This window comes from Dermacentor andersoni, chromosome 2 (assembly GCF_023375885.2).
Source record: "Dermacentor andersoni chromosome 2, qqDerAnde1_hic_scaffold, whole genome shotgun sequence".
In the NCBI taxonomy this organism is placed as follows: Eukaryota; Metazoa; Arthropoda; class Arachnida; order Ixodida; family Ixodidae; genus Dermacentor; species Dermacentor andersoni.
This window is the reverse complement of record NC_092815.1, coordinates 38,172,772-38,185,899: the sequence shown is the minus strand read 5'-3', so window position 1 is coordinate 38,185,899 and position 13,128 is coordinate 38,172,772. Positions and strand designations below refer to the sequence as shown.

General features: G+C 47.8%; 1 protein-coding gene across 1 annotated transcript in view; it reads left to right on the top strand.

Annotated features, from left to right (window-relative positions):
- The window catches only part of LOC126542457 (uncharacterized), a 174,101-nt gene that overhangs the window by 131,704 nt on the left and 29,269 nt on the right, over nucleotides 1–13,128 (top strand). The window contains exon 5 of the mRNA XM_072286120.1: nucleotides 2,109–2,211. Coding sequence (XP_072142221.1) covers nucleotides 2,109–2,211 — 103 coding nt within the window. The remainder of the gene's footprint in view (nucleotides 1–2,108; nucleotides 2,212–13,128) is intronic.

The window sequence follows — 13,128 nt, the reverse complement described above, 5'->3', positions numbered from 1 at the left end:
TACCGGCCAAGATGTCTGATTCGGAATCTTACAGCAATGTGCAGGTCGTCACGATGATTATGCCCGCTCCATTAAAATACTATAAAATAATAGGTCGTGTTTATGTTATATTATAGAGCATGATGAACTTGCCCACGCTCCGAAGCGGTGTTGGCTGGCTGCTCCCAGTGGCCTAAACTGTGGAAGAAGAAATGAAAAAATAAATAAAACAAAACGATAAAGAAGAAGAGAAAACGACGAGATGATGATGAAGATGATAACAACAACAACAACAACAACAACAACATTAATAATAATAATAATAATAATAATAATAATAATAATAATAATAATAATAATAATAATAATAATAATAATAATAATAATAATAATAATATAGACATGTGAGCTGTGAGAGGCGTCGTATTCGAGGGTCGCAGAAGAATTCCCATCACCCTGGTATTATTTAACGCTCACCTCAGCCTAAGTAAATTAGCGTTTTGTACACTGGCGTAGCGGTAATCAAACTGGAGACATCAAGCTGAGGAGCAGAGCGATTTTTAACCTCAACCCCTCTTCCCTTTCCTAATTAATAGCTTTGCCAGACAGACAGTGAGAGAGCGAAAAAAAACCGATAAGATGATAAGACAACGATATGCAATACTGTGATTTATTCATCACGCTTTCAACAACGCGTTTGCTCCCGCGCACCCCTATTGAATATGCTTATATCCTTTTTCTCTGAACATTGGCCCCCAAGTTCTTGATTACGTGTGATATTCATGCGGGTATAAGTTTCGATTAAGTATTAGGTGAACAGGCTTAGGCTTCGTGCCACTCCATTTCAATTCGATATGGTGCCACTGTTCTCCTCTCGCAGCTCCGCACATTCATGACATATATTTATACTCGTCTTTGTTTTGTTTATTTCTGCATTATGATACCCCTTGCCGTCGAGTTTCACACTAAACTCGTTGCGTCGTAGTTCTTGCTCCGCCGTTACCGCGCACAACATTCACGCAGTTCACCGATGGCAGATGCTTTGCGTTTGTGCATAAAACACAAGAAAATAGAGACAGAGAGAGGGAGGGAGAGAGACGGAGAGAGAGGTAGAGAGAGAAATACACTTAGGCAAGCAATACCACAAGCACGGCGCAGGCTGTAGTGTTTAGCTGGGATGGGGCGTTAGTTGCTATGGCAAAAGTGAGCCACGAATGAAATTGAGCTAGCCAAAGGCTATCGCAGCTAAAGGAAGAAAAAGAGTGTGGCGTTGAGTTGCAACTTCTTTCGATCGCTGGTGGCGGCAATGCGTTCCCACCAGCCTCATAAGAGTTTGAAAGAGAGACATCCCCTTTTCGCACGAGAGTACTAAATTTCCTATTTTTCTGCAACATTTGTTTTGGCGTTTAGAAAAAGAAAAGGAATAAGAATAATAATATGTTTCTACGAGCGCCAGGTGCCGCAGTGTGACACTTTTGAAGTGTGTGAGGGGTGGTGAAATTTAGGCGTTACTCACCGCGTGTGCGTCGTTGGTGTGTCGCAGTTATTTTTCATTTTGTTCAGCGTTCGCATTTGCTTTTACGCCTGCCTCTTCGACTGATGAAACGATTGGGAGGGAGGAAGCAAGGCAGTAAAGTCTAGTGAAGTATAACATGCGGTGCCAGACCTGCGACGGCGTCCCATTTATCTTTATTAGGCGCATTCACATTGCGTGGGCCCACATTCATTTCTTTTGCTCCTTCTTATGTGGGCTGCTATCATCCTGCCACGTCATAGATCTTGGGGAATTACGCAAGCCCACTTCGCAAGCTGCGCTTTCCTAACACCACGCGCGGAAAGGATTTCAAAAGCGGGCATGGGATATTTTATAATTTATTGGCGCACGAACTGGTTGATGAAGCCCCCTCTCACGTTTAAAATGTTCCGGTCGTGGGCCTTTCCGGTAGGCTGCTTTTATTTTGTAGGTGTAGTTAATAGGCGTATGTACATCCAAGATCGTCACGCTGGTGTTTCAACCAGTGCGCAACTTTGTTAGGCTCGTTCGTGCAGCGTGCCCCTTTTCCATCTCTCCTCGTCTTGCTGCGCCGTCTCACGCTTCCCATGCCTGCGCACCTCTCAACTCATTGCAGAGCCTGTAGGACCACCCGGGGGAGTAGCGGTGCTCGACAGGCTGGTCCTATGGAGGCCTCCACCCAAAGACTACCACCTCGAAGAACTGCGTTCCATTGACAGGTAAGCGGGAGAACCAAGAAAGCGCTTGCTCAAAGAGCGAGACCACATGCTTACCCCATTTTTGTTGTCGCAGACAGTCGTTTTTTCCACGTCGTGCTTATACAGACGCTATCTGCTACTTTTTGATTGACGGTGCGTGAATGACAAAAAAAAAAATTCAGCTTGAAGCAAAAAGTTCGACAGGGAGAGTTCTCTTCGTTATACGGCCGTGAAGGCGAATTCGCCTTCGAAGACAAGCCCCTTGAAGTCTCCTTGACAAAACGTTCATTCCAGACGGATGCTTTCTTTGTTTGCTGATTGTTGTCAGTTGAAGTCACCATGTTTCAGCGATCCCTTTGTCTTGTTTTAGAGCGCAGCTCTTAAGTGCCCGTTTCTGCGGAGAGCGTCGGCGTCGGCGGCGTGACCAAGCGAGCGAGCACAAAGACGAAAGAGCGAACACGGAGCGGGATATCAAAGGCACGAGCCGCAAACAGGGTATACGAATGAGAGCGGCCCTTTCAGCGACGTGCACGCGGAAAACTAGTGTCACGCGGACCCGCTCAACCGCTCGATGCGTACTATTAAATGGTCTCAGCCGGACCGCTTGTTTCGTACTATCATCTACCGCCGAAGCTCTCGCTCGCGCCCGTTTGGTTTGCTTGGTTTTGTCTCGTTCGCGCTTATTTCGGGTTATTACGGTTTGCGATTGTTTTGTAATCAGATTGCATGCGCGACGCAAATTGTGTAGTACTTTCTGGAAGCCACGCGCCACCAGCGATTACACTGGAACCTTCCACGAGTCGTGTATAAAAGCCGACGCGCTTGACCCGCAGGTCAGCTTTTCTACGATCGCCGACTCTGCTGCATGTATCTCTCAAGTCTCTTTGCCTCATTATAACACGAAATGAGTCAGAGTCAGAGTAGTCAGAAGTCAGAAGTCAAGTCAGAATCTAGGTATAAAATGAATTACAAAATGTGTATACAGAAGGAGGTCTTATAGTCAGAGACTGAATCGGGACCTCCTATGGTAGTGAATGTAGAAAAAATAATTTAAGGAGCAAACAGTAGTAGCGAAATCAAACAGTAAAATACATCGCAGGCAAAAAAAAAAACATAGATCACTAAACAAAGGAACCAAATGCCACAATTAGATAGGGTAAAAAACAAAGGTAATTCAACACTGCTGAGCAGATGTCGGATGGTTACAGGGTGAAAAATACTAAAAATAAATGAAAAAAGAAAACATAATGAAATCACATCTATATTCAGCAATGTAAAACAACCCCTGATGAGATGCGTCATCAACAAAAGGTTGTGGACAAGTAGGTATGATAGGGAGCGGGACAACAAAAAGAAGTAAAATGAAGTAACCACAATTATGCAGAATATGGCATGGGTGTGAGGAAAGCTTTCAGTTCTTTTTTGAATTTGCCAATTGATTGAGAGATTTTGATTGCCGGTGGTATGGTATTGCAGAGACGAATTCCAGTGAAGTAGGCCGTTTGTTTGCCATAGTTTGGAGCACGTATAGAGCTGTGCTCAAATTTGGCATTAGGCAGTATTATAACCGTCGGTGAATTTATCTGTTTCATACCACAAGATGCCCTTTAGGTGTAATCATTTACAGGGAACTTTTGTGAATCCCCCATTGTTCCTTCTTCAAGAGGAGATAAACGTATATTTGTATGGTGCTAAAGTTCCTGTGTGAAAAAAAAAATACTAGCGCACATCTATAAGGCTCATGATGAAGCTGTATTGAGCTCGATTTCAGATCTTTTTCTGTCAGGACCTCCCAGTTTTGAAAAATACACCCAAATTTAATTTTTGCACGCTCGATGGCTTACAAACCCAGGTATGGCGCGTGAGTCTACGACCGCCTCGACGTGCTTTCGATCATGCAACAATCATAATTACTAGAGACCTTACGAATTTGACTTATGCCAAAGTTGACAGCTTCAGAGCGTACATGCGACATCTATCTATGTCGAGTCCACAATGCCTACGTCTACTTTGCCAGTGCAGAGACTTCAAACGGGACTCCTTCGCGCTGTCTTCTTTCGTGTGTTACAGCAGTTGCAAGACGTTTGCATCGTTTTGGTTACTTCGAAATACCACAAGTAACCGGAATATTCCAGGTATAGGGAAGTCAACACGGACTCATCATATCGCAAAAGGAGCCTATGGGGATTGATTGTACGTTACACCGATGGATCGGTCTTCTCCGCTGTATGTTTTGTGCCGTTGTAATGTCGTCCTGTTTGTCAAAATTAAATTTGAGTTGCCTTATATAGCAACGTCTTCGGCAACAGATCTAGCGATTATGCGCATTGCGGCTAATTTCCTCCTGCAACATCGAAAATGGGTCACGCTTTGAGACTCAAAAGTAGCCCTTCAGAGTTTGCAGGCCACCTTAGGAGCAGTACACATTCTGCATCAAGCTCTACCTAGAGGACATAACATGATAGTCTAATGGCTGTCAGGTCAATGTGGCATTGTCGGTAACGGCCTTCCTGATGCAGCTGCAGGGTCGAATCATGGACAGAATTGGCTTTTCGTTGGAGTGCTACTTCCATTGCACCTTTCCCACAGAAACGCATATTTACTGTTTCACCTGCGACCACGGGTAGCTTTTATGAAAACTTACTGTTCTTCCTTGCTCCAGTTTATTTCTGTGAAAATCTAAGTTCATCCGCTGGTCCTCGCTCCCTGCTCGGTCGTGATGGTAGTGGACGACCCCGCACGTCTGCCGGCGACGGCGGCGTCAGCGGCGGCTGCCTCCAGGAAGCGGAACGGTCAGCAGAGCGACAGCGACAGCGAGGACACCCATGTCTACTCTCTCAGCAGCGAGGACACTTCCGATGACGACTTCCAGCTGGTGCAGAGCCGCAGAGCGAAGAGAAGAAACACCAGGACGTCCTCATCATCAAGCACGCAAACAGTAAGACATACGCAGAGGCCGGACGCCAATACCATCATATTCGTGTCCTTGCTTCCCACCGTCAACATGAAGCTACTCAACAGGCAATCTGTGTCGATGTCACTGGAAGCCCTGGTGCCAAATGAAATATCGGACATTCGAGTCAACACTCGGAAAAATCTACTGGCGGTTGATGTCCAACATGCGGCTGCTCTGAACACTCTACGCAGCGTAACGGACATTGATGGCATTCAGGTGCGCTCTTACATCCCTCTGGGATCTGACGTAGTCTGTGGCGTTATCTACGACGTAGACGTCGCCATCCTTAATAACGACTTGCCGATTCTTATCAAGCCAGCCAAAGATGAGGTCATTGTTGATGTCAAGCGGTTAGGCAGTTCACGCTGCGTGAAGATTGCATTCAAGGGTAAATATATACCCTCGCATGTTAAGGTGGGACACTTCAGCCATGCAGTGCGGCCTTTCATTGCGAAACCTCTTCAGTGCCGCAAATGCATGAGACTGGGACACGTGAGCAGCGTCTGCGAAAATCAGGCAGCATGCCCCCGTTGCGCCGAGCCCCACGCTGCAGATAAATGCGGCGCGACTGTAATGAAATGTTCAAACTGCGGAGGGTCACACGAAGCTTCCTCGAGGAAATGCCCGCATATTAAGAAGGAAATGGCTATCTTGAAAGAGATGGCGAGAGATCATTCATCTCATCGCGAAGCAGCCGAAAAAGTCAGGAAGCGACGTTCCCGTCGCCGGCGCCCCTCAAGGAAGGCTGTTGTCTCTGCGACGCGCATGCCACTTCCTACGACACCTCCTCCTCCTCTGCCGCCCGGGCAAGACACTGTCGAAAGGACCGCGAAGAACAACGCAACTGAGAAGACCACACCTGCAGAATCTTGGCCGGCTCTACTGAAACGACAGCATCCACCGACAGAATCACAGCAAAATTTTGCTGGACAACCCCCGAAGTCTACTGTCAGTGATTTGTGCGACCAAGACAAGCAGGTGGCTGATATGCTGCAATCGCTAATTAATACAATCCGCATCATACTGAACAAGCTGCAAACCCCAGCAGCTCGAAGTGCTCTGCAAATACTAGATGCACTAAATCCAGTGCTTGCTAGCATCGTTTAAGCATCATGGCTCGACCAATAGTCCCCTTCCGCACTGAAGTTAAAAGTGCGTCGATCTTTCAGTGGAATGCTAGGGGTCTAAGGACCCGCATAGCAGACTTTCGCCAATTCATTTTTACAAATCGCTTTCCCATACTGGTCATTTGCGAACCCAATACATCAACTCCACTCAGACTGTCCGGTTACGAATCTTTCGTCTCGTCCACATGCGGTGCGAGCACGAAAGTAATCATCTACATCCGCACGGACTTTACATATGTCGCTAACGCGGTAGAGCCCCACGACGACAAGCAATATGTCTGCCTGAATATCCAAAAGAAAGATGTGTCATTCACACTAATTGGAGCCTACATATCCCCAGCGGGTCACTTTGACGGCGAACGACTCAAGAAAATATTACTGATGAACAATGGCCCCTGGGTTATTACAGGTGACTTCAATGCGCATCACCAGCTATGGGGAAGCACTAAAATTGATTCCAAAGGCAGGAGTCTCGCCTCCTTTGCTGCCGACCATGATTTGTGCTGTGTGAATGACGGCAGCCCTACGTTTTTGCGGGGCACCACCTATAGTAGCTGCTTGGATTTAACTTTGGTGTCACGGCGCTTTGCCTCGAGCGTCCACTGGTTTACGGACATTGAAACACATGGAAGTGACCATATTCCAACATACATAAAGATCAGAGGAGTTGAGCAACGCTCTTCTACTGTCTTGCGTATAGTTGATTGGACAAAGTTTAAGAAGGATATGGATGACGCATGTCGAGAAGGCCTTTCACACACTATCCAAGATGCAATCGCAGAGACATTGAAAACATCCATCTGCTCGCTCACAAGGTCAGCAAGGCGAACAGACTTGGATATGGAACTGGAGAGGCTTCGTGCGGAACGCCGACGGGCGGAGAGGAGGTATCGGCGCACGAAGTCCGTCTTGGATCTGAGGGCTTCACGACGCATACAGAAGAAAGTACAGCGTCGTATAGATAAACTGGATGACAAGCGATGGAAAACTTTCTGTCAGTCGCTTGATCCCCGAAAATCGCTCTCGCACATATGGAGAACTGTTAGGGGACTTCGCTCATCTCCGCATCAAAGGAAGCCCTTTGCTGCTCTGGCCCTATACAAACTCCGCTCGGAACTTCAAGTGGCTGAAGAGTTCTGTGCACGGATTGCTGGGTCCGCGGCCACCATTACTGACGCAGCATTGAATGACATCCCTGAGGCACGTGTACCAGAAATGAACGTGCTCTTTTCACTCGAAGAGCTCGATGCTGCGTTGGCGACCTGCAGGCGTTCGCCGTCACCAGGACCTGATGGCATCACGTATGCTGCCCTATGCCCCTTGGACATGACGCACGTGATGAGCTGCTCAGCTACTACAATGAGTCTTGGCAGAACGGCGCCGTTCCTAGACAATGGAAATCGAGCCGCTTGATCCCCATTCTGAAACCTGGAAAGTCTCCGCTTGAGCTCTCATCATACCGTCCGATTGCGCTTTCGAGCTGCGTCGGTAAAGTGATGGAAAGAATGATTCTTGCTCGCTTGGAATGGTACCTAGAGCGATTCAACATCTATCCGGACGCCATGACGGGCTTTCGTCGAGGTCGCTCGTCCATCGACAACGTCATTGACATCGTAACCTGGGTCCAAAATCAAAAAAGCCTCAAGCGCCTATCAGTGGCACTTTTTCTAGATATTAAAGGAGCATACGACAACGTCACCCATGAGGCCATACTGAACTCGCTTGAGGCTGTTGGAGTTGGTGGCCGGATGTATCAATGGATTCGGGACTATTTAACTGAGAGGTGCTTTTTCTTACAGACTGAAGACGGCCCAACTTCGGAACATTACATCAGGCGTGGTGTGCCGCAAGGTGGAGTGTTGAGCCCCATTCTGTTCAACCTCGTCTTGGTAGGACTAGCGGAGTACCTACCGCGGTCAGTTCACGTTTCAATATACGCCGACGACATTTGCATCTGGGCTTCTGCGGTGACTCGACCTCAGGTACGAGCCAGGCTTCAGCGGGCGGCAACCATGACGGCGTCTTATCTACGAGAACAAGGCTTCAGCGTGTCTACTGAAAAGTGCGCATTGGTTGGCTTTACACGCAAACAAATGTCATCGTATCCTGTTTCAATCAATGGTCAAGCGGTATCCTATTCTGAGACACATCGCTTTCTGGGTGTAATCATTGACCGCAACCTCTCGTGGAGCCCTCACTGCGTCTATCTAAAGAAGAAATTGGTTGCCATTGCTCACGTCTTTAAATTTCTCTGCGGCAAAAACTGGGGTACACCAGTCCGTTCTATGATGCAGCTCTACAGGGTACTGTATCTCGGACTCCTACGTTACAGTCTACCAGTGTTGTCAAATGCATGCAAGACGAACTTTCGCGCCTTGGAGAGCATACAAGGTCAAGCCCTACGCACGTGTTTAGGGCTGCCTCGGTGCACGTCAACAGCAGCAACAATTGCCATCGCTGGGGATCATATGATCCAGACACACGTAGTGTTCGACTCTCTCAGAGCGCACATTCGCCATCTGTCAAGGATCCCCGACCATCATTTGACCTCCCTACCAGCCGAAAGACCTCAAGCGACCTTTTCACGAGTGATTAGCGCTCATCAAGAGTGCATACCGTCATCTTTTACACCGGCGACAAAGCCTTCATCTCCCCTGTGGTGCCTACGACAGCCTCAAGTGAATTTTGATATTCCTGGAATTACAAAAAAGTCCAATCATCCATCGCCGGCTCTGAAGCAACTTACGCTCCTACTACTACACCAGACGTATCATGACCACATACATATATATACCGATGGTTCGACCTCACGTTCCAGCTCAACTGCCGCATTCGTCGTTCCAGCCAAGAAGGTTACAGTTAAATTCAAATTGTCGCACACGACTACATCGACATCGGCAGAACTTGCAGCTCTCCATGCCGCTATGATGTACGTCACCGAAGAGCCAACAGAGAAATGGGTCGTATTTTGTGACTCTAAGGCAGCCCTTCACAGCATCAAGTCTGCATTACATCACAGAATATACGAGCAGATGATATCTAACATCAGGGAAGTGCACCACCATGCTCTGGAAAGAGGGCACACCATTACATTTCAATGGATTCCTGCTCACTGTGGCTTTGTCGGCAACAACCTAGCAGACAAGGCTGCCCGGTCTGCCCACGAAGATACCCAGACGCGTTCAATACCTTTGGCGAGGTCGGACGCTGCCAGGGAACTTCGCCTACATGCACGCAAAAAGTCGCAAGATCTCTGGAGTTCAGGTGCCTTCAACTGCCGATTATATAAACTGGACCCCACGCTACGGCTACAAGGGCCATCTAGCCTTTCCCGCGGTGAAGCAACCTTGCTGTACCGCTTGTGGCTCGGAGTAGCGTTCACAAACTCATATTCCTTTCGTTTGGGAATGGCCGAGAGCCCGATGTGCGATTCCTGTGGGTGCGAGGAGACCATCGAGCACCTATTGTGTACCTGCCCCCGCTACGATGTACAGCGCCTCCCTCTGCGGGAAACTTTGCACCGACTAGACTTACGACCTTTCACCGAGTCAAAGATACTCGGACCGTGGCCCCACCCGTCGCTGGCACGAAAAGCGAATCGTGCATTACTGCAATACTTGAGGAACACCGGTTTAAGAGACCGTTTATAGTGTCCCTGTGCATAGTGTCCCGCCCACACGTACTCAGTGCTCACTCTCTCCCTTTCTCCTTTTTTATTACCCTTTCCCCCACCCCCAGTGTAGGGTAGCAAACCGAATACTCTTCTGGTTGACCTCCCTGCCTTTCCAGTCCTTGCTTTCTCTCTCTCTCTTACTCACTCCTTATTGGAGTGGCACACACACTTGGGTGCTACCAATGTAGCTATAGGGAGACAATCGAACACGCTTTGTGTTTTTATCCTCGTTAAGACGCGCGACTTCCTTGAACTGTGTTAAACCGGCAGATTTGTGAACAATTTTTGAACGCTACTTGGCTAAGCCAATGAGCACCTATTCAATCCAGTGAGGAGTCGTACCCGAGGCTGCGTCACACATAAGCGTTAGTTTACCTGAAGGCGACCGGCCGAAAACATGGACCCTGGCGTCCACCTCGAGCGGGACGTTTACGGTGCCTCCGGAAGATTTCCACTTCTTATTTTTATTGAGATAAAAGAAAGTTGCGAGTCACTTTAGCGTATACGCTAAAGAGGATGAAGGCGGAAGCCTGCTCGCTCACGAGACATTCATTGCATTACTTGAAATTTTAATTCAAATGCGTTGTTCTTACCTATTACTCGTTTTCTCCCACCAAAGGTCGCGGGTTCGAGTGCATTAATTAGCTCTACCTTGAATAACCGTGCCTTAATTAACTTCGCCCTAGTTAACAGCAAAGCTAGGGGGTTCGACTTTCACCACGGTCATGGGTTCGAGTGCCTCAATTAACCCTATCCTAATGAACTGTGTCTTAATTCACTTTGCCGCAAGTAACATCCAAAGGTCGTGGATTCGACTGCCACCAAAGGTCGAGGGTTCCACTCCCAATTTTGGTGCCATAATGCCGGACGGCGTACCCCCATACGGTCAAATTTGCGGCCTATGAGCCGTCTAATAAGGCTTTCGCCGAGTTGTCGTTGCCACTTGCTGGCGGCGGTTACCCACTTTCATAAAAAAAGAACAGCAAAGGTATAAATTTTTCATGAGGTAACAATTTGAGTAAAACAATATAACTTGTAACACCATGAAAAGAAGAATCTCTCTCGTAAAGTTGATGATGATGATGATGATGTCCTTGATGAGATTGGCGCTTACCCACTCGCGGGGATCGTTGAAGTTATCGTTGAAATAAAGCGAACGGATGTCTGGTGTGTACTGGTGCACGGCTCAGACACAATTACACAATATACGATAGAGTCAATGGTCGTCACAAATGTCAGCGTTTTCAAACAAGCGTTGAAGTGCTTTTCTTCTTTTGTGATGCACGTTTTGTGATCATGGGCCTAACACCTTGTTAAGTGGAAAAAAGGCCGATGGGGGTTAAATAAATGCTGTTATTGTTAGAGGCAGTCGTCTATGTGTAGTATGCTTGGGGTATACGTCGTCGTAGTCATGGCCGCATGAACATGTTGGGTAGGACGCACACTTAATAGAAAGTAGGAAGTACGTGGTGTAAGCAGCTCGAAGGCGTAGATGATGTAAGAGGGAGTCGATGTCATGGAAGCTGAGGGTCCTGCTGGTACTTAAGATGCGAGTTAAGCGCGTATAAAATCTTATATTGATTCCTTTGAGCTCTCTGTGAGCCAGCTCGTCACACGCGGTTCTCTCTTTAGGCCTCTTGAGATTCCTTATGTGTCGGACAGGGACGTGGGAATAAGGCGGGTTTCCGCATTATCATCAGCCGCTTTTGCCAACGCATCCATCATTTCATTTCCTTTGATTCCGAAGTGACTTGGAGCCCACTGGAACACCTCATGTTGTTTCAAACCTGTAGCTTGAGGAAGTTTGTTTAGGGATGCGTAGGGTCACATGTACGTCTATTTGTGCTAGAGCGGTGCTTTCAGTACACGTAATAGGCGCCAAGGAATCAGTGATGATGACCCATTTTCTTGACATCTTTGACAGTTTGATGAAGCCGATGGCTAGTAAAATGACTACGAGCTCCAATGCCGTTGAAGACGAAAAATGGCCTAATCAACGTACATATTCTTCGGGCAACTATGGAACGGCAAGTGCTGATATTGAACTTTGTGTTGTAAAGGAGCCATCTAGATAACCATCAATATCTTTGAAACAGATTATGTAAAGCCAACAGCATCACTGCAACGGCTGGAACTTTATTTGTATTGCGAAGATCTTCTATATATTGACACGTGTACTTATATTTATCAGGCGACCACGTTTCGCCGCCTAACAAATCTTATCGCACAGCGCGGTACGCGCTTGCATGTATCTGAAGTTTCTGGAAAGTTATCGATGCTTCTATCCGCAGTCTGTTGTCGCCGAACCTTGTGTTATCTGATTTATTCGCCTGACGCGAATGCTGTAGAACTTTGTGGAAGGCACGCGAGTCCCAACGATTAGTCTGGAACATTCGACGATTCTGTATAAAAGCCGACGCGCTTGACCCGCTGATCAGATTTCCGACGATCGCCGACTGTGTTCGCCGCTTTCGTTGTGCTATAAGTGTAGCCTGTTTTGTGGGCACAAGTTCGCCCAATAAAAGTTAGTTTTCTCGTTCACAGTATTGCTACTGTGTTCTTCTACGTCACCACCACGTGACATCTGGTGGAGGTGCGGTTGCTGTTCGTCGAACTGACGAAGATCCTCCGCCGCCGACGAAGACACCGACGAAACTACCTCGACGACATAACGACACGCCGCCGTCCCGACGAAATCAGGAAGCCAAGACTACACCGATGAAAGAAGACTTGACGACGCGACGTTCCAACTTCAGTTCAACACGACGCAGCCGTGATCCGACGCCAAGACCTAACTGTAACGCAAGACAGAGAACCACCGACCTCGACGTGCTTCTCGACGGCCACGCAGTCACCGCCTTAGTAGACACAGGAGCCGATTACTCGGTCATGAGTGGACACATCGCCGTCCAGTTGAAGAAGGTTAAGACTGCATGGGAAGGCCCTCAAATGCGGACCGCTGGAGGACACCTGATTACGCCGACAGGAATGTGCACGGCAAGAATTACCATCCACGACCGGACTTACCCTGTCACCTTCGTTATCCTTCAACAGTGTTCACGAGACGTCATTCTCGGCATGGACTTCCTCAACCAACACGGCGCAGTCATCGACCTGAAGTCGAAGTCAATAACGCTGTCGGAAGATAATGCGATACCGCCGGAGCGCCCTCGTAGTCACCA